The sequence below is a fragment of the Seriola aureovittata genome, chromosome 1 (genome assembly GCF_021018895.1).
Source record: "Seriola aureovittata isolate HTS-2021-v1 ecotype China chromosome 1, ASM2101889v1, whole genome shotgun sequence".
Lineage (NCBI taxonomy): Eukaryota > Metazoa > Chordata > Actinopteri > Carangiformes > Carangidae > Seriola > Seriola aureovittata.
Genome location: NC_079364.1, coordinates 19,104,724 through 19,126,201, shown reverse-complemented (window position 1 = coordinate 19,126,201; position 21,478 = coordinate 19,104,724). Strand labels below are relative to the sequence as shown.

Below are 21,478 nucleotides of genomic sequence, written 5' to 3'. Positions count from 1 at the left end.
GTTTCCTCCCTTCCTTCTTTCCCCATTTTGTCTAGCACACTTCCTCCTCTCCGTTAATACTTCTTCCCTGGTCCCTTTCCTGCTTTCTTTCCCTCCTTCAAATTACTCTCAACCTTCCTTGCCTTTCTTCTATAGCTGTCCTTCTCACAGTAAAATAAAGGAATTATCTTCTGTGCTGAAACAGCAAGACAAGCTTGCAGAATAACATGCTTCCTGTTTCTCCTCTGTCCCTCTGTCCTTTATTAGTTCCTCCCTTCTCTCATTCCTCCTTCCCTTCTTCCTCAAACCCATTCTCCTCTCATATCCCTCTGTGTACTTCACTCTTTCTCTGTCTTTTAGGCCAAACTCAGCAGTAGTCAATATCATCATTAGAATTATTCTCATCATTTACCTACACAATGCAAATTGCAATTTAAAAACTGCTTGTGTGTACTATGCACGTGTGTGTATGTGCATATATGTGTGCGTAATAGCAGTATTTTAAAATGTAGCTGTGTGTCAGTGCACACCCACAAAATGCCTCTGCTCCTAGTTTATCTCATTGTTTGAACAGCGCTGCTTTAATTAGGACAGGCCTGTCTATCCGTGCGTGTGTGTGTGTGTGTGTGTGTGTGTGTGTGTGTGTGTGTGTCTGTGTGTGTGTGTGTGTGTGTGTGTGTGTGTGTGTGTGACTGTGTGTCAGCAAGTGCGTGCATGTTCCTAAAAGTGAGTAACAGTGTCTGTGTATGTGCATGTTACCATAGTGCCCCCATGTGGAGGACTGTAGAACAGCATATATTCTCTAGTCTTGTTTCTCAACACACACACGCACACACCCACTAACACACTCCAATGACACGGTGTTATATTTGGAAACACAATTTCATGCTATCAGCACTGGCTAGCTATTCCATTTAGATAGCAGCCGTCTATATGTGTGTGTGTGTGTGTGTGTGTGTGTGCGCGTGCATGCATCGGTCCTCATGCTTGTGTGCGCGGTTGTGTGTCTGTTATGTATGCATCTGTTTGTGTGTCTGTGAGTGTACAGGCCATCGGTGTGTTTCACAGAGACGAGTCCTTTTCCGAATTTAATGAAATTAAAAGTTTGTTGTCATGGTAACATTTGGATTCCCAGTAATTATGTTGATTAAAAATGTGAAAATTAATTAAAAAGTCGGGAAAATGATCTCACAGCAGATGATCAGCGAAACATCAAAAATGATTCAGATCTCCGTCTCTCTTTCTCTCCCTCCCACTCTCTAATACACACCAGTCTCGTTCTCATCCTGTCTTTCTCTGGCGCACTTCAAAAGTCCTTTATAAGCCACGCAACACTGAATTATCTACATTCATCTCTCACACGCCTTGTGTCAGCCTGTTTCTCCCTTCCTTTCGCACTTATTTGCACACAGTTTATGACAAGATGAAATTTGTCTTCATGTCCAAAAGACACAACAGCGGCAATAGCAAAAAAAAAAAAAAAAAAACCTACACACAACTGCACCCCTCTCACTCACTCGACTCATTCTCAACTTGATAGCAAGCATGAAAAGACTTGTCTCATGCCGCCAGAGCAGGCACATCAGCAGCAAAGGTAGCACAAAAGAATGGCAACCTCACAGTCTCACTTTCTCTCTCTCAGTCTCTTCATTACTCCAGTTCCCTCCGTCTTCACAATCTGTCTCTTGTTTTCGGACCCTTTCTCTCTGACAGAATGAATAAACAGGCTCAGCAAATTGTAATCTCTTTCTTTTATTAGCAACAGCAAACACAGAAACAATGAATTTATCCTCCTCCCCTCCCCCTTTCCTCTCCCTCTGCTCTTCTCCTCTCATCAGCTTTAATGAACCACAAATCTCATCAGCCATCTTTTCATCAGCTCTGCCATCACTACTTCCTGCACTTAGGCACAAGTCTTTAAACCTGACTGCTCATAGAAAGCCTACTTCTGCTTTCAGCTGATGACCAGGTAGAATGCATATAGATTTTCCAAAAATATTTCTGTGCTAACTGTCAGAGTCACTATTAAGCAGAATTTGGTTCTGACAGTTTTCAGCGGCAGCAGTGTTAGTGTGACAGTCCCGCTCCACGGCTCTGGTTTACTAAGTGGTGATTCACTGCCACCTGATCTTCAGCATGTTCACTATCTCGCCATGGTGATGTTAAGGAGGACAGTGTTATTTAGTTGCCACCATCACTTAAGAGGTGGCAGTATAATGACAGCTTTGTACAGCTTGACTTATTTCTCTCTGCTCCAATGTTAACATGTTCTCTGAAAATTAGCATTATATTTCAAGGAAGTTAAAAACTGCATAGCATGAGCATTCATCTTGTTGTAGCAGCGTAGCAGTGACTGGGAACTGTGATACTAAGCCCGTGTTGTGTTTTTTTCATCCTGAAGAAACAATTACAGGAGACAGTTGACAGTTTCTGAAACATGTAAAGGAAATCCTTCATGTATAAAACACATCTCATGACTGTGATACCAGGCCAAACCATTGATCATATGCAGAGCCATCTATGGGCCCACCTCTTTCCACAGTCCCACCACTTGACTTGGCCCCATCTTCAAAGGGTTGTGTGAGTGTGTGTGCATGCGTGTGCGTGCGTAGGCATGTGGGTGAGGAGGAATTAAGAAATCCTGCCAAGGGTTTCATAAAGGCAAAGCATCAAAAAAAAAAAGATCTGTATCACATTATCTGAATAATATCTATCTTATAATTTTTTTTTTATACCTTTATTATAGTATGCACTGTATGTACAATAGACCTATGTGGACTTTTAGAACATCAGTTTACAAGGCTGTCTGTGAAAACTGCATTTAATGTGTTCAGCTTGGCTTCGTGAATTTAACACACATCTCATTCTTTTCCCAGCAATAGTTTTATTCAAATTTCAGCTTTATTCAAGTTTCAATTCAGTTCATTTCAATTAAATTAAACTCATTTCTAATTTAGTCATGTTCAGATATGAAGTAGGGATTTCATTAATTAAAGGAGGGGGGGGGTCATACAGTGATCTCAATGTAATACTTTTTCTCTTCTTTTTTTTATTTTTTTTTATTTTGCAATGTATTGCAGTTATTATTGTAGCTGTCAGGGTTTTTCTTGGCTCTCTAATTTAACGCCAAAGTGCATTAGCTCCATTTAATTGAATGATTTTAATATTCATCCAAAAGGACAATACCAGTAAAAGCTTCTAAACTATGAGTGGTCTACAGGTGCACTAGTGTGCAAATATGTTTCTTCCTCTCATATGACTTTCATGCTTTCTACTTCCTCCTAGTAGGAGTGGGACTCTTCATCCCTCTTCCTGGTGCTGCCTTAGGAGGGGCAGGGCTAGGAGTAGAGTGGGCATGGCTAGGAGCAGGCTGGGTCTTTGGCTGAGGGATCTCTATGGGGAGTTTGGGAGCGATGATTGTTTTTGGAGTCAAAGTTGGTTTTGCCTCAGGGATTTTCTCTCCATGGCGGTACACACTCACCTGGAAAGGTAGAGAGAGAGGTTAGGACATGATGTCAATATTATGTGAACATTTCCATATATGCATTTCCTCTACTATATATATATATGGCAGTAAAATAAAAGAAAAATGCTGTAGTTTCAAAATGCCTCGTCTTTCATTTCACAACATTAAACACCTCATTTTGAGTTTTGAGGTCAGGGCTTTGCAGCTTTTCATGTTAAAACTGTGAAATCAGGGTCAGACAATAGTCACAAGGTCAAATATCAGCTCTGTCACAGCTCCGAGTTGCACACAAGTGTGATCACAAAAACATCTCACTGTTAGGCTCCAATGAAAAGACAAGATTTGTGCCACAGATGGTCTGAAAAAATTCACGGCTTTGAGTAAATCCAGTCATTTGCAGTACACAGCAGTGACACTCACCACTATATCCACAGACTCCCCCCCAAATTTGTTCTGGACAATCATGGTATATCTGCCAGAATCCTCCATGGAAACACCTTTGATCGTCAGACTGGCAAACTTGCCCTGGTCCAGGGAGACCACGTACTGAAATAGGAAATCAAAGGTTAAAAAAGTGAGAAAGGCAGCACAGGGATTTTAGCATGATTTAACATTTAAAATGCCAGCCACTTAAAGTTTTATTTAAAAATTGATTTATCTTTTACTCAGAGCAGCAGCATGAGCTTTGATTACCACCTCGCTTTAGCGAAACCTGAGCACTACTCACACAGGGTTTGGTGGACATGAGGACTGATGATTTATTCCACTTTATACTCTGTTCTGTTCTGCTGAGCCCTGTTAGCTCAATCAAAATATGATGGGGTTAAATGACAATAAAAAAACATTTCCCACCTTTACTTCTTGAGACCACAAAAAACAATGTATTTTTTTTTATAATATTCATAATTGGAGGACACTTGTATCAACACCTGAGAGAAGACAGGGTACTTGTATTCTGACTCGTAGCATGTGAGTGGTGCTGACGAGAATACAGTATTTTAATTTCCCACTCTCATACCTGCCCACTCATTTGCAAGGTCTGGACATTAGTACAGTTAAATGGAGTGGCACTTAAATGGACATTAGTACAGTTAAATGGAGTGGCAGGCTAATTACATCCGTATTATGAGAAACACTTGCCCAATTTTGAGAAATTAAAACTCTATTGGCCAAAAATCAAATTGACCTAAAAAAAAAAAAAGAAAGAAAAAAAAGATGCCATATTTGCAATTGTTGGCCTTTTTCTCAGACATGTTAAATGATGTTGGATAATTGCATTCATTTATTACACCAATGTAATGTAGGCTAATCTGTGGGTTGCTGCTTTCTCTTTTGTTTGACCAGGTTAGGTGCTGTATAAAAAACACAATATTAGGTAATTATTGTTTTGGTGGTAATGATACTCACAAAAAGCTCATACACAGTGACAAAATGTGCAAATGCATTAACGTCAGGTATTCACCACCTGTTCCAGCTCACCTCCATTGAAGCCTGTGTGGTTCTATTCTGAGTTTCAGTGCGATATTCTTTGGCTCTGTATATATTTTTTGTTTGTTTTTCTGTTAATATCTACAGTAGCTTCTGTGGTAAATAGGTAGGGAAGAGACACTCCTAAGGTTTAGAAAACACATCACCAAAGACGCCAGTTCTTGTTTTAGACAGATTATTAACAGGTGAGGGAATGAATAAAGAAGAGGGCAAACTTGTATATAAATTCCACCTGGACCGTGGTTTCTCAAACTTAAATCTTCAAAGCCGGTAGGAGCCGCAGGATGCTGATGCTGTTGAAAGAGCCTCCACTGACTGGGGACAAGACTGTAGCCTTATACTGGTTGGCAAGTAGGTCAATGAGTTATGAGAGGTAGATTTGTTGCGTTACCGATCCAGGAGTGTGCTGATAATACTGTCCTCACCTTAAGTAATGTAGAGGCCTCCAGTAAGGGATTATAACTGGTGCTGAAATCTCCCACAAAAGGAGATATAGTTTTTCTTCATCCTGGTCACCTCATCAGTAGCTACATATATGGAGGACTTCGGCTCTGTGTATTTCATCAGTTTAAATTTTGTGTATTTAATAAAATTAACTGAAACATATGCTGCTTAGAATATATATCCACCTCATTATTTCCTAATAATTGCTTCTTAAAATAGCACCTTTCCAGTATGTTATAAGAATTTACATGTAATTTTAAAGTTAAAATTTCTTGTTCTGTCAAGAAAAGTCACCATGATATTACAGCCATTATTGTAGTAATGGCTGTGTATTGCATTTTGACTCTGTAGCCAAAGTAGTCACTCCTATGTAGTTCTCCTATGAATCCAAAAAGTGTGCAAACTATTTAAACTCTGAAAGTTAGTGGGGGTAACACAACAGAATCCAGATGACATTTACTGAGTGTCCATAGTATCTCTGGACAAGTTAATAGAAACATTCTATTGCTATTGTGTGTGATTAATAAGGTAATTAATCATGAGAGAGGAAGGAGGGGCTGGGTTTCTAAAGAAGTTTAACAGATCAAAGAGTCTGCAGTAGTGTGTGACAGGTAGAGACCAAAGAAAAGAAGGAGGCAATGTTTGAAGTTGTTGAACATGATGTCGCGTGGTGCACATGTGTCACGTGTACAGTTTAATTGTGTGCATGCTTCAGTATCTACCTGATCATCAGGTTCGACTTCTGCTCCGTTCTTCAACCAGGAGACCTGAGGCTTGGGGTCCCCACACACTGTGCAAGTTAAACTCAGGGTCTATCGGAAGCAAAAAGATGACTTATTAGACAAACATGTACACATTTACAGAGACAAAAATCACACACACAGTCAGACCATTACCTTCTTTTCCATAATGGTGACCACATCAGGCAATCCTCCCACAACCTTACCGCGGTCTGAAACAAAACATTAACATCATTCCTGTTACTTTTTACTGTATATTGATGATAGCCTTGGGGCTTTAATTGTGTAACGTATATATGCACAGTTGCTTCCTGCTCTTTAGGAGCTGTAGGATGATGTGATAGTGATAACTTTTAATCAGCTTTCCATGGAAGAACAAAAAATGAAAGGATGCACTCACTCTTTTCAGCATAGGCTTCAGCCCTGAAACACACAGAAGGGAAAATTAAAGATGTTTATTTTTCAAAATAAATCTTTAAAACTATATGTCATGACCAGTAAAATGCACCTCTCACTACTAAAAGCCCTAATAATTCTACTTCTGTTTGAGCATCAGACCTCTAACCCTGTATTGTGCAGTCGGGATGATATGTATGATGATAATGTTTTGCTCTGCTCAGTGACCACACACATGATATCTCTTTTCCATCTTTGGCCCACTAACTGTGTTCAGATGGTTTGCCACAAGGTATTCTGGATTTAGAGCCAGACCACATTATACTGTTGTTTACGGTGGGACCGTTCCGAATCTTTTCATGGGAACAATGATATTGCTCTGCAGTAACTGGGCGAGGGCTGTCTGAGCAGCACGAGTGGACCAGAGGTCAGCCACAGGACCAGATGGTTGGGGGAACTCTGCTGTCCTCCTCGCATGTTGATACTAAATCAAAGGGGCAACAGGGTGTCACTTGTTTCAGCGTGTTTGTAAAATCTTGTGCTTAAATGTCTTTCTTTGAATGTTAATTAGAAAAGGGATTTGGATGGTTTCCACTCAGCATGCAGTGTTTAGTCTTTGGAGTTGCAATTGATTTTTCTAAATGGATTTGCAAAATTCACTGTGTGGGGTTTTGCTTTGGCCCAAATAGCCAAAGGACCCCAAAGGATCTCTGCTGCCTGACTTCATCTATTTTTAGCATTGATTTTTTTTTTTATCTCAAATTACAATATACTGCACTACTTCAGACAGCAAGGCGTTGGGTATTTAGATCCACTATAGTTTTTGATGTACCTGTAGGCCATCTTATAAGTACATAAAAACCCAGTGTAATAGCAGAGTGGCAGTGTTTCAACAGAACATTTTATAAGAAGCAGTTCAGTGCACAAACACATGTGAATAATCTACATTAGGCTCTCACCTTATCACTGCCTGCAGGCATAAACTAAGATCAGCACAGTTTAGTGTATTCTCGAACAGATTGGAGGTGGGCATGTTGAACTGCAATGCTCAACAGAAGCAGTAGCAGCACTGTTTGCAAACGGAACAGTAAAACGTAAGCATAGTGGGCATATTAAAAGCCTATTGATCCTTTAAATTGATTATCTTAGGAAAGGGTGTGTTGGGTCTACATGTAGAAACTCAGCTCAAGTTAAATTTGTGGTTGAAAACTAGTTAGTGAAAATATCAAGGGTACTTATAGTTAACTTTGTGCTTCACTTTTTTTTTGAACAAGGATAATGAATATGACTCTCAGTACATGAACAGAAAGTGTCAGGGGAAATCATTACGCATGACTTTGAGCTACCAGATGTCAAACTTGCAGTGATCAAGCAGTGAAAGTTAAAATGTGAAGGAAACTGTTATTCATCATTATCAGAGGTAGTCAGACTAAAATAAACACATAAAGGCACGTGTAAAGTAACAGATTTCAGAGTGAAGTCTTACTTGAGTTTCTGGAACTCAGCATAGGCCTTCTCATATACTGTAAAAGACAAAAGCAGAATTTCATTGCTACTGTTCACAATTTTAATTGTTTACTTTACAGTGATACTCAACCAGATATTTTAAGTACCCTTTAACCAGGCCTAAAATGTGGCTTTAAAATTGTGTCTGTGTCTTGGTCCTTTGTGAAAAACTGCAGCAGTGTCCACTTTCAATAAATGTAACTGAAATATTCTAGTGAAAATATAAATACACTGTTTCTGGCACAGCTTCAGAACTTGAGCGTAATACAACTGAAAAGCAGTGCACTTACCAAATATTTGTCAAACATATAACTGGAACATGAGCATTTGGAGACAGGGGTTTGAGAAGTTTCTTTGGAGATTTTTTATACATTTACTGCATGAGAATCCAACGCTACTGGAATCTGTTACATCCAACATGACTTCAGGCAGACCACAGCTGCAGCTCTGAAGGAGCAAACTTTTTACAGCCAGTTTTCAGGCCTACTGGGTGTTTGATACTCAAAAGATAGATTTTGGTTTGGAGCATCACTTCAAAGCCTTAAACTACAGATTGAATCCAAGTGCTCCATAAAAACAAGTGACTGTGTCGTTTCTAACCTCTTTTTATGGTATTATCAATAAAAGAGTGAGTGACACACAACAAGAACAAATGAGGGAGAAGTGAGAGAGAAAAAGTTACTGACCATCACCACTGAGGTCCAGTGTGCGTTTATGTGAGTTTTCAGGGTCGGTGATCACAATGGAGTACATCCCTTTGTCCTTCTCCACTGGCTCAATCACCTGTGATTAAACCAGTAAATTAACCATCAGTCATGCGGCCAACAAGCCCATCAACCAGTCGGTGTCTGGCTGTTTATTTCTAGGAGTTTTTCTTTAATTCATGGTTTAAAAAAGATGAATTCATCTATAATTATAAAGCTTTCTGACAAAAAGTAAAAGGAAGATGCACCGTTTAATTAATTACCATTAATGATTTTAAAATGTGTGATCTTTTTATTCATTAGCTACCCGTTGTGGCGGTGAGATTATCTATTTAAATCTTCTCAAAGTTGCCCTGGTATCACCTCTTTTAAAGCAACACTGAAGGGCAACATTGCCACCATCTGTTGTGCTTTATTGTCATAAAATCACCTATGTATGATCCACCTAACGAGCATATACTGTTCCGCATTGTACAGGAGACGATAATACCTCCATTGTTGCCATAGCAGGGGTTCCTCCAATCACAACCTTGTCACTGTGGGAGAGTTTAGTCTCACTGAGGAGAAGAGAGGAGAGGAGAAGAGAGGTTAGTGTGTATGTGCGTGTAGTGTTTGTATGTGAGTGGGTGAAGTCTGTTTCAGAGGTAATGGAAAATCATGTTTACATGCCTGCCTAATGTTACGCCTAGGGATACCAATTTCTCTCTCTTGCTATCTGTCGCTCTCTCGCACACGCTCACAGAAAGGCCGTGGAGAGGTTAAAAATCTAATCTCCATAATTTTTGTTCTTTGAATAATTGAATAACAGAAAAGCCTCTACCACTCCCTGTCATTGTTCTGTCTATTTCTGTCTATTTCTCTCCATTCTTTGACTTTTTTTTCTTTCTTTCTTTCTTTCTTTTTCTCTGTCCAGTCTCTCTGATTTTGTTTCCCCTCTCTCCACGCATTATAATCTCTAGGGTACGACAGAGTGCTTTTAAGTGCAGAAAAACCATGCTTCTTTATAGAAGATGATAGGGGTGTGATTTTTGTCACAAAATGGGGCAATTTTACTGCAATAACCAGGATAATGAAAACACTTGCCAACAGCCATCACAAGTTTTATTATGTGGCTTATTGTTTTTGCCACTCCCGGCAGTTTAACTCGAGAGAAAAGCAAAATAATATGTTTGTGGTCAGCATGTTTATAGGCAGACTTAAACGAATACTCCTATTCCTCCTACAATCACTGCAATGACTACTAATACTGAAGTCATTCTTTCTTTCTTCTTTTTACTAGTAGTACTAGTTGTGGTTGTCATGGTAATAGTAGTAGTGTTATTAGTTTTAATGTTATTTGTATTAGTATTGTAAATTGAATTTCTTACCCATGATACCAAGTGATGTCCATCTCTGAGGTGTAGTACTTCATGTGACACTGTAGCTGAATGCCCGTTGCTGTGCAGTTAATCACCAGCTCTGCTGCACTGGCTCCTAGAGGAGGTGATGGAGGTGATAGAATTTGTGGAGGGCACATTTGAAATCAAAATCAGAAACATATTTTCCAGTTGCTGCTTGATAACGTGGCCTCTCTCTGCAGCGAGAGCTACGGAGTGTGCTTTTCCCCCCCAGAATTAATCAAACGAAACTAAACTTCCATCTGCGGCCATTTGTAGCATTCATTTTAAGACTTCCCTTGTTATGTTACTATTGTCCAGCTTGGAGAGCAGACTTGTACTAATGAAACAGAGTGCAGACTGTTTGTATGCTGCATTCAGAAAAACACTTCGACCAGCAGAGTTTTTATTAACTCTTTTTCTTTTAAAGCTGTTAAATGTAAAAGGGACTTTTAGACTACACTATGTCTGTTTGTGACTTTGCTCACTGCATATTACAAGTGTGCAAGTGTGTCATCCACCTGGTCACATCACCATGGTTTCCCATTATCACAGTAATGAACCCTCTTCTCCTCTGCAACCACTGCTGTAACACTTGCTGCAGAGCTGTCAAGTGACTGTCTCTTAAAATAGGAGTAAGACGCTCCTCCACACTGTCACTGTGACAGCGCAGTGGAATTTTAAAGTGATTTCACCACATGATGGCCAAATGCTTCCAGCATGACAACTTCTGCCACACGCTGATAAGTATGTGTGTGTGTGTGTGTGTGTCACAGTGGGATTTTAAAACAGAAATGTATCAGCATGGCGATGGATCTACTAAATCTCTTATCACTGTGGTGCGATTGTGCCATGTTAAATTTAGATAATTTGCATGGTGACGTTAAGTGCTGTTTTTAATACGGATATCTGTCTATCTCTGTGAGATAATTGATGTCTGTGTATTCACCTCTGCGTGTGTGTGTGTGTGTGTGTGTGCATGTGCGTGTGTGCGTGTGCGTGTGCGTGTGTGTGTGTGTGTGTGTGTGTGTGTGTGTGTGTGTGTGTGTGTGTGTGTAACAGGGAGATACCTACCAGCCAGTTGGTTGATTTTATTTATGGCATCGTCAAAGACTAGAAGAGAAGCAGACAAACATAAGGTCAGGGCAAGAGCCAAGAAAATGGAAGTCACAATGTTACCCTCTGGTGGTTACATTCAAAGTTCAGTAAGGAAAGGTTAAATTAAAACTGGAGTGCGGGACTTTTGCATCTAAATGTCCTTTACATTCAAGCCCTTACCAAGCGAGTCCACATGATGCTGATTCAGCACCTATCAGTGCCAGGTAAATCTCTGGATTTCGCGGTACAACAGAGTTTTAAATCTCTCTGTGGCAACATTTCACCGCTGGCCCACCATTAGCAATGAATTTTACATAAACCGGCAATGATTGGTTTGCTAGAGATGAAGAGGGGAGATGGAGACGGAGTATGCTACAGCAATTATGAGTATGGTAAAGTGTTCAAGAAAAGTTTCTGATGCTCCAGATAAAAACTAAACTTTTAAGGATTATGGTCTAAAAAATAAAGCAATCGACGGTGAGGACAAACACAGATTACCATTGGTGTGACTTTTGTTTGTGTAATTACTCTCACTGCCAGAGGAGGGAGACAAAAGTGTGCAGGTTTAAATATGCGAGTTTCTGTGGTAGACCAGTGTTCCACTATCTATATCATATATATATTTTATAAGTAATGCCACTGCTGCAATGTCATGAAGTAACAATTGCATGACTATGCAGAGGGCTTTTAATTTGAAACAACGGCTGCATAAAGAGGAGACACCTCACAACTCCTGGCAGAGGATTTGATTTTTATCACCCATTGATATTCAAACGGCTGGCGTGTTAAGCGTGCATGCACCACCTAGGTACAACATAGTCGGACTGGCCATCAGGCATACCGGGATAATTTCCCATGGATCACTGTGCCTTTTTCGGATTGGGCCCACCTCACCAACCCGAGGTGCCCCCCCTGCTGCTGGGATCTGGGGAAGGGTATTAAGTTGGTTGCAATCTGCAACCCCCACTAAATCCGATACACTGGTCCTTTAAATACTTACAAACTTCTAATGCAGTGGGGATTAAATACACTGAAAAGGAATTTAATAAGTCCTACCATAGTACAAGCTTGAAGGAGTAGGCTATATTGTACCAGTTTAGGTTGACTTCACACAAACTTTTACAGGAAAATTAAATTTTCTCAGGAATAAATACAGTCAGCTGGTGAACGAGCTGTCACATAGCAAGAACTATGTTTATACCATAATTAGAAAAACAAGGTTGGGGTAAGAGGATTTGTTAAAGGGGCTATTTGTAAGTATCCCCTGCTGCCGAATGTGTTTCTTGCCGGGAGCAGGTGATGGTGATCGTTGCTTGACAAGAGCTTCGGCCATCGTTATAGTAGTCAAGCTGGGGCTAGCTGGTTACCGTGCTAACTTCAGTAGAAAAGGAGAGGTGATATAAATGAGAGTTAACATTGGCGTTACCTTCCATCCCTGGAGACCGCTCTTGGCAAGTAAACATTTCTGGCAACCTTTCTTCTGGTAAGTAAACAGCTGTTAATGCTAACTTTGGCTGTGTAGCAATAGCAAAACTAACAAATAGCTTCTTTAAAAACTCATTAGTTTGTCATTTACAGATACAATATATATTTGGATCATATTTTTTCCTGTATCTCGCTTTTGAATGTCAGGCTCTTTTTTCAGATGTTCACTTTTGACAAGCCATTATACTGCAGGTTATTCTTTATTCTTGCTCAGTTTTACATCCGGCCCGCTGACCAGTCAGTCAATTACTCCTCTAAGATAAATTAATTAAGAAAGATATGTTTACCTTTTCCAGAAATGTCAATTTGGCTCATATCTTTTCCTCTGTCATCACTGATGGTGGCCTTATAAATTCCCGCTGTCTTCAATGAAAACTAGACAAACAAAACAGGAAACACATACAATAGTATAGGGAACACAGGGAATACAGTATTATGAATCTGAAGACATTGTGAGGTCTGTTTCTTTTTTCTTGTTTTCGGATCCTCAGAGAAACCCTAAAACAGTGCAGCATTTTTGTAACTTGACAAATCACTGAGCAAAACATTACATTCATGCCTTGACTTAGCATAGCCACTTGACTTAGCATAGCCACTACAACACTACACTACCTGATATGTAAATGTATAACATAGATAGAAATAGTAGTATTGTACACGGGGTTATAGCATTCAGAAGATCAACAGCATCAAAGAGCAATTACCAGTTTAATTGGCAGTTTACAGACTCCTGATCCAAGGTCAGGCTTCACATCAGGGATGATCTCCGTGTCTTCTCTGTACCAGTGGAACTCTGATTCCTTCTTCAAGTTAGCAACCTGTAATGAAAAGCAGAACCACACATATTAAAACTTTCAACATATTTATCATTAACAAGGTTTTAGCTTTTATTATAGCCTCCATACTAAATACCAGATCATTAAATCCCAGTGGCACCAATTCAGTCTCAGATGGTCCTAAACCCAAAACTGCACTTCTGCTTTACTTCCATTAATCTGCTTTGAAAAGTCACTAGTCCCCTGAGTTTAGATATGGTGCACCTCATCTTTTCATGCCATCCAGCGTTATTCAGTGCTTGAAGTATAACAGGTCGATTAGAGATGCTGAATGTAAAACTAAATATAAAACTTGTGAGCTATGCCCTCAATGCTGTATACCTTAGATTTCCTCCTTACAAAATGCAACTCGAAAAAGCCAGTGGTGTATGCAAAGTTACTCATCATCTGTTCAGGTATCTCTCTGACAGTTACTCTCTCCTCACCACTTTCCCCAAGAGAACCATAGCATGTGGTCCTCTTTTAAAGAATATCTCGTACACTAACTAATCACTCACACCAACTACAAAGAGAGCATATTTCTGCAAAATGGCTGATGCTCACATTAATTAATTCACTCATTTAATTTGTTCTATATGTTTATTTGTGCTTGACTGGCAAACAGACTAAACAGATGACAGATTCAGATTATCTTGGGCAATATGAACAATACTTTGGCTTGATTATATACTTCACATTAACAAATCCAAGAAAAAGCTGACAGTATAATGCATGTTATTTTCAATCTAGACCTTATCATTACACAGCATTGTTGAATCCTACGCTCCACAGAATGGATAATCAGCTATCCAGAAGTCAGCCTTCCATTTGTTTAGAGTGTAAATATTCAATTATTATTGAGTTTGGCTGTGTTTACCTTGCAAACCAAAGTGACAGAGCAGTCGTCTCCAACGTGAAGTGATAGGAACTCACTGAAGTGGGGACCTGTGGTGGATAAAGGCAGGAGAGAAAGGCCCAGTGAGTTTAAAATAAATTACTTGTAGACCTTGATTGTTTGAGCTCTATTAATTGCCTCAAGCTTAAGTTAGTGTGTTTTTAAATTCTTAATACAAAATACCACCATGGAATATTCATGTGTATCCTACAGTATCTTTTCTATACATTTCTAAATTTGGGAATTATTTTGTGCTGCATGTACTGACCCATTCAAATTGGATCCATATTTAAGTAATGTTGGTTCACTTCTTTCCTGCGTTTTCACTGATTAGATTAGATGTCTTCCAGGCAATGGTGTGCTGGTCTCAGACCAAGTAGAGTAGAACTCATACAAGCCTTAAAGTGAGTGATGTTTTGTTTCTTACCCTCCTTGACTCTGATGTACTCTCTCCTCTGGTACTCAGCCTCAGCCAAAGCTGCCTTGAAACCTGTGTGCACATACAGACACACATAAACAGAGAATAATTAAAAGATCAAAGTGTTGCCAGTAGTTGCTATAGATTCCTTCAGAGGATTACCTAGCTAATGGCCTCCTGTATGAGGGTGGAATCATAATTTATGAAATAAAGCATCTTTATTTGAATCAGAAACAGAGCGTCCTTCATACATAGTTACTGTTTTAAACTGAATACATTACCACAAAATTACTTTCTAATGCCAGGGATGTAGAAGGTATGTCGCCAAACACACACACACACACACACACACACACACACACACACACACACACACACACACACACACACACTGTAGATCTGAATAGGCTGTGTTTACTTATTTGTATATGCATTTGCATTCTTGTTACTTTTGCAGTTCAGTGTTATTTCTTTGGGTAATGGATTTTAGTCCATTCTGTTTGTACTTGGTTTGACAGGGTTAGAAAGACAGCAGAGATGCTGACAGTGAGAAATCAGACCCAGCCTCTCTTACCATCTCCAATCAGAACCAGTGAGCTCTGTCCTTTGCCTCCTCCATCTGTGATCTGGCAGGTAAATGTTCCCTCATTCTCCTCTGTGAAATGGTCCATGATGAACTCAATGATACCTGTAGAGACGTCATGACCCATCTTGTTGGGCTGCAGAAAAATAGAGTTGTTTTTTGTAAAAAGGCCATAATGCACTCACGGACAGACTTCATGAATATGGATACTTTTACTGTGATTGTGGCTTTAATATTGCAACATGACAGACAAACAAATTTTCCATCTCTCCCTAACTATGTCAGTTTTTAAAAATACAGTGTATCTTACATCAGCCCCAGACAGTTCCTTGTCGTTGGCAAAGAATTTGTAGGTGACATTGGAAGAAATCTCTTCAGCTTGCAGCCAGAACCTCATTCTTCCTCTCTCCAAAATCTTATAGGCCAGCTCTGACTTCAGCGGGATGACTGGAGGAGGGAAGAGGAGAGAAAAAAAGGACGGTCACGGGTGAAAGAACATTATTGCACTTACTTAATCATAACTTAAACAAACTGTTATTACTTAGTAATAGAGGAGAGGAGAGGAGAGGAGAGGAGAGGAGAGGAAAGGAGAGGAGTCAGTTGGGAAGCAACAGACAGAGTAGGTGAATAGTGGTAAGGCAGGTGATGCAAAAGCAGGTAAGACTTTTTTTGGATCGAATAAAAAGAGAAATATACTCCTAAAAGAAGAAAGAAATCTGAAAGGTTCAAAGCAAGTCAGAACAAAGCAAACTGAAAGCATGAAAGGTAGAAACAGAGAAATAGAAAGTGGGTAAAACAGATTAAAGAACCAGCAGAGAAAAAAGTGTAAGTGGAGAGAGATTAAAAGGGACAAAGAGAGAGATTATGAGGGATCGACAGAGTCAGCTAGAGGTACCTACTTGGGTGTCTGATATCATAGCTGAGTGCCAGCATCTTTGCCAACTCTGAAACATAAAAGTAACAAGTTATTCATGTCATTCGGCTGTGGGCACAAACAAGTTTACACTTTATACATGGATGTAATTTTAGCATGCACTTTGAAGGGTTCTTCAAGTACCAAGTTTGGAGTTGGAGAAGTCATTACTGTAATTGTGTTTAATAGGCAGAGGCAGATAAATGCACAAACACTTAAAGATGTAGCCACAGGGAAGACAATGCATTATGGTTAAGTATTTTTAAAAGCCTAGAACTACACCCAAAGGCCCACTCTGAAATTCCTCTGACAAACTGCATTCGGAGTTAGTGTATTAAATAATTGGAGGCTTCCCTTGTACCTGTGGTATAAAGAAAATAAATGAAACCTTGTGTACTAAAAGTTTTGAAATTATTGTGAGTTGGGCTGAAAAAACTGTAGGCCAAATGGGAAGCAATCAGTGTAAGGCACACAGAATGACATATTATAGCCTTGTAGCGTAATGGTGCAATAGCAGGAAAAATATTGTGAAACAGTCTGACAGAAGGCCCTTTTCCATGAAGATGTGGTTTTAAAACACACATACTGCCCCAAGCTTGGAGAAATAATGTGAGCAATGTGCTCTACTAGTATTCATCAGACGTGTAATGAAATTGTTTGTTACTGGCCTACATGCCAGTGTGATCGTTTTTAGGCAGGGCCTATTTGCTTTCATCCTTGTTTCCACCTGCACAATGCCTCAGTTCCTCTACATGTAGTTTCCTTTTTAATTTTGCTTAAGTCTGTACTTTTGATGTTCTTGTTGGTGGATGTTGGAACATGATGCTCCTGTACCGCTGTTCAAAATTTCATGTTCAAGGCATGAAAGATATTTGCAGGCACTACTTTAACAGATGGAGGAAACAAATGTTTAATGGAATTTAACGTAATGAAGATAATGATTGCGACAATTTAATGTGTCAAAAGGAATATATAATAGTCAGTCTAGGCTGTAAATAACAGAATAGATTTCAACAGCTCAGGTTGCAGATAGAATTTTTAATTGCTGTTAGATTTCTGTACAATTCGAAAGCCAGACTTTTGTGGGGCCAGACGTGCACAGTGACGGGTAAGTCCTACCTTCAGCAGAGATTTTATAGCTGGATGAAACTCCCTCTGTGTTGGTGACAGAAACAGAGTATGTCCCAAAGTCCTCTTTATCTGCGTTCTTGAAGATAAGCTTAGAACTACAACGCAGAACATGAGTGAGACACAGATAGACAAAGACAGAAAGATGTTGCACATATTAGATTTCAAAGTGCATATTTTACAGCATCCGACCAATATGTGTGCAGGTGTGTATGTGTCTGTGGTCTTACTGGCTGCCCTCAGTCTTAATCACCACTCCTTTGGAGAAATCTGTGATTTCTTTATAATCTTTTTTCCAGACGAACTGAGAGCTCTCGCTCATTTGGCAGGACTCGAATGACATAACAATGTCACCTGACTTCGCGTCCACCACACAGGACACCTCCTGGGCACCTTTAATCGCACAGACAAGCACACACAGCAATAAAGTGATCATTCTAACACTTTTATTATATCCATTATATTCTATTGTATTATATTTGTCGACCTCCTTTCATTTTGCCTCCAGCACTTTCAAAAAGAGTAAATAATTCCAACAAAGCATACCCATGGTGCAATTATTTTAGTATACAAAGAATAATTTGGAGATCCGTCTTTAAAAAATTTGATTCATTGAATTTGTTAATCTCCCACTGTCTGTGATTAAATGTTACCTGCCACAGCCTTCGCAGTCACGGGATCAGAGGCCATTGAGGCCATACCCACTCCTGCAGCATTCACTGCACGCACTCTCAACACATAGCTAGTGCCCACCTCCAGGCCTGTTACCTAGAAAACAAACAGACAAGGAAACAAGCCTCCGTTGGTAAGAGGAGGAGAGTTCTGAACATTGCTGCACAGGTGTGTTCATCGTCAATTTGGGCAAGTCTGCCAGGTACAGTAACTGTGACATTAACAAGATAGTAGGACGTCTGTCCACTGTTGCAGGTAAATAACCCATTTTATTATTTGGCAGATGAGATAGCGACAGCAGCAGCTACTCAAGCTAATAAATGCAAAATGTATTGTCCTATACTAGCACCCAGACCCATAATTAGTTTTTGTTTATGCTAATGAATTACGTAACCTATTTTTATTCACTTTTTGCAACCCACATTTTATTAGAGCACTAATTACTCTTTTCATTACAGTAGTCAGTGAAATGCATATAATTCTCATTTGTTGAATGAGTTGCCGGTGTCACATGTGAAATAAGTTGCCCATTTGCTGCTACTTTTCATTCTAAAACCAAGAATATCCATCTACCTTCTTAATATTTATGTTTAATACTTAACCCAGTAATTGTATATTTTATCCACTAGGTGTCAGTGTCACACAGTTTAATGTAGGTGTATTACTCAATTGTACAACAGGGTGAATAAAGCACTATAGTCTGGTAAAGAAGGCTGTATATGTAATGTATGGTCGTTTGAAAACAATAGTGTAGCTATCAGGAGCCAATAGAAATCTTTACATAGGTAAACAAAAGAATAGAGGAGCACTGTGATCAAGATATTATTAACATTTAACAACATACAATATAGCATCAGGAGCGCACCGCAAAGTAGTTGTAATATGTTTTTGTTTCAGCAGTGCTGACATTAAACACTAGCATTCAATTTCTCTACAATAATATGTTATAAAGTAAAGTTATTTACAAAGTTAAATAAAGTCATATGCTCTTTGTTGTGTAAGAGGTACTGTCATTTGTTTCATGATGTTCTATAAGATTTTTTAGACTTTGTAACAAATGTCTGATGAATGAAAAAAAGAAAACTAGGATTACTAGAAGTAAACAGAGACACAGTGAGACTTTAGGAGAAGTTTTAGAAATGCTCTCACCTTGTGGAAGCGGTGACTGACAGCTTTTTCATTGGATGTGGTCCAGTCAGAAGTGCCCTTCTTAGCATACTCAACGTGATAGCCTGTGATTGGTCCAGAACCAGAATAAACAGGCTTCTGCCACTCAACCACCAAAGAATTATCTCTCACTTCACAGAAAGTCAGGTCATAGGCAGGACCTAAAGGACACAAAGAATAAGAGGAAAAACACAAACACGCATTTACATTTGTGCTCCTGTGTACATGTGTTAATTCCCGTCCTTCCCTTTCATGTTTTAGAGTTTGTCAGTGATGGTGATCAAGTTGGTCAGCAGATGATATTTACTGACCAGGCTCTGGCATAGTCCAGGCCTCACAGGTGAAGTCTGCTGAATGTTTGGACGCTGGTCCAAGGCCAGCCAGATTGGCTGCATACACCTGGAACTGATAGACTGCTCCCTCTGTCAGGCCCTCCACCTGTCAACAAAGTGTTACCATGGTTACTAAGAAAACCAAACCAAACCATAGTTAAAACAAAATAGGTACATGACTTTCAGCTTTGCCGTGTACAGAGAACAACCAACCAAAGTACTTGTATCCAGGTTATGCTAAAAGTGTCACCCCCCTTCTTCAGTTTGTTTTCATGTTTTAAGGCAGGTTTAATAACAGACATTGCTGTACCTTATAAAGTCGTTCTGTGACTGGTGGGATATGAATCTCCCTCCACATGGTTGTGCCACTGCGTCTTTTGTCCACATAATACTCCTTGATCTTTGCTCCTCCAGAGTGAAGAGGCTTCTGCCAGTTCAGAACCATTGAATGGCCGTCACAGTTCAGCAAAGCGATGTCGTAAGGAGCAGAGGGGTGGGCTGTAGAGGAAGGACTGAATTGTAATACTTATAATTACAATGATTACTTCGCATTCATCGAAATGATCATCACAGTCCAGCAGGGAGATGTTACAAAGCAGATAATCATCATTATCATCATCATCAATCAATCAGTAATGGTGACCAAAAATATGCCAGTACTGACTTAGGGAAGCCTTGACAGTCAGAGGTGCAGACTCCTGGGATTCATCACTGAGCCCCAGCTCATTGATAGCCTGGACACGGAACACATACGTTTCTCCTTTGGTCAGACCACTAACCACAAACCTGGAAAAAAAACAGAAATGTGTATCGCTATAACCAACAATCAAAGTAAGACACATTTCCGACATTGTGTTATTGTTTGGCTAAAAACATACCTGGTGCTCTTGTGAGGCTTGTGATTGGCCGAGGTCCAGTCTTTGGACCCCTTCACACATTGGTCAATGTAGTAGCCAATCAAATTGTTGGGTTCTTTTGGAGGAGCCCACTGGATGAGGACGGAGGTGTCTGTTTCCGTTGTAGCAATCACCTGACCGGGAGCTGATGGCACACCTGAAGACAGCAAAGAAATAACAATGAACGATCATTACAGTGGCAATAATAATGATAAATGTTTAAAATATGGACTGAATCTACACTTGTGCAGTGAGTGAAATGGACAGACACAGACCTTTCAGTTCCTGAGTCTCAATAGGTCCCGTCGGCTCTGATGGCTCACTGATTCCATACATATTGGCAGACAAAACTCTGAACTTGTAGTGTTTGCCCTCTGCCAGGTCAAAGACGGCATAACGTGGTGATCGAATAGGGACCTGAGTGTTAACACGCTGCCACGCTTCACTGTCTGCCATGGACTGTGGGGACAGACAAATTATGGTGTTTCACACAAAAGATCAACAATGTTTCTTTCAGTTTTAGAGATTGAATTAATATTGTTGGACCAAATACAGCAGGGTACTGAGTACAGTGTAAACATTTAAAATGTTTTCTGGTTATGTCTATTATATTTGTTCTGAGGAGAGAGAGGAGTACCACACATTTAGCATGAACTTAAACTACTAATGAGATGCACAAGTAGTATTCACAATGTAGTTTTCAAACAGTCAAGACAGTGGTGGTGGTAAAACAGTATTTATTACCTTTTCTATATAGTACCACATGGGAGCCTTGCTGGAATATGCAGGAGCTTTCCAGCTCAGAACTACATACGTCCTGTCTGTCTCTGAGGCATGAATTCTTGATGGAACACCTGGAGGCTTTCCCTCAGCTACACAGACACACACACATATACACACGGATTATTATTTATATATATATATATATATATATATATATACATTAAACATTAGAATCCATATCTAGTAATATATCT

General features: G+C 39.7%; 1 protein-coding gene across 1 annotated transcript in view; it reads right to left on the bottom strand.

The window, feature by feature from the left end:
* Window positions 1-2,843: 2,843 nt before the first annotated feature.
* myom2b (myomesin 2b) overlaps window positions 2,844-21,478 on the bottom strand; it is a 31,330-nt gene continuing 12,695 nt past the window's right edge. Inside the window, exons 13-39 of the mRNA XM_056380106.1 lie at window positions 21,246-21,373; window positions 20,777-20,960; window positions 20,484-20,658; window positions 20,270-20,391; window positions 19,916-20,103; window positions 19,585-19,711; window positions 19,256-19,434; window positions 18,088-18,202; window positions 17,665-17,827; window positions 17,426-17,532; window positions 16,293-16,337; window positions 15,704-15,840; window positions 15,385-15,529; window positions 14,820-14,882; window positions 14,375-14,442; window positions 13,387-13,500; window positions 12,970-13,057; window positions 11,174-11,212; window positions 10,091-10,196; window positions 9,214-9,280; window positions 8,706-8,802; window positions 8,000-8,036; window positions 6,518-6,540; window positions 6,274-6,329; window positions 6,100-6,189; window positions 3,866-3,991; window positions 2,844-3,460 (exon numbers count right to left, since the gene is read on the bottom strand). Of these exons, the coding sequence (XP_056236081.1) occupies window positions 3,251-3,460; window positions 3,866-3,991; window positions 6,100-6,189; window positions 6,274-6,329; window positions 6,518-6,540; window positions 8,000-8,036; window positions 8,706-8,802; window positions 9,214-9,280; window positions 10,091-10,196; window positions 11,174-11,212; window positions 12,970-13,057; window positions 13,387-13,500; window positions 14,375-14,442; window positions 14,820-14,882; window positions 15,385-15,529; window positions 15,704-15,840; window positions 16,293-16,337; window positions 17,426-17,532; window positions 17,665-17,827; window positions 18,088-18,202; window positions 19,256-19,434; window positions 19,585-19,711; window positions 19,916-20,103; window positions 20,270-20,391; window positions 20,484-20,658; window positions 20,777-20,960; window positions 21,246-21,373 (2,999 nt within the window). The 3' untranslated portion in view covers window positions 2,844-3,250. The remainder of the gene's footprint in view (window positions 3,461-3,865; window positions 3,992-6,099; window positions 6,190-6,273; window positions 6,330-6,517; window positions 6,541-7,999; window positions 8,037-8,705; window positions 8,803-9,213; window positions 9,281-10,090; window positions 10,197-11,173; window positions 11,213-12,969; window positions 13,058-13,386; window positions 13,501-14,374; window positions 14,443-14,819; window positions 14,883-15,384; window positions 15,530-15,703; window positions 15,841-16,292; window positions 16,338-17,425; window positions 17,533-17,664; window positions 17,828-18,087; window positions 18,203-19,255; window positions 19,435-19,584; window positions 19,712-19,915; window positions 20,104-20,269; window positions 20,392-20,483; window positions 20,659-20,776; window positions 20,961-21,245; window positions 21,374-21,478) is intronic.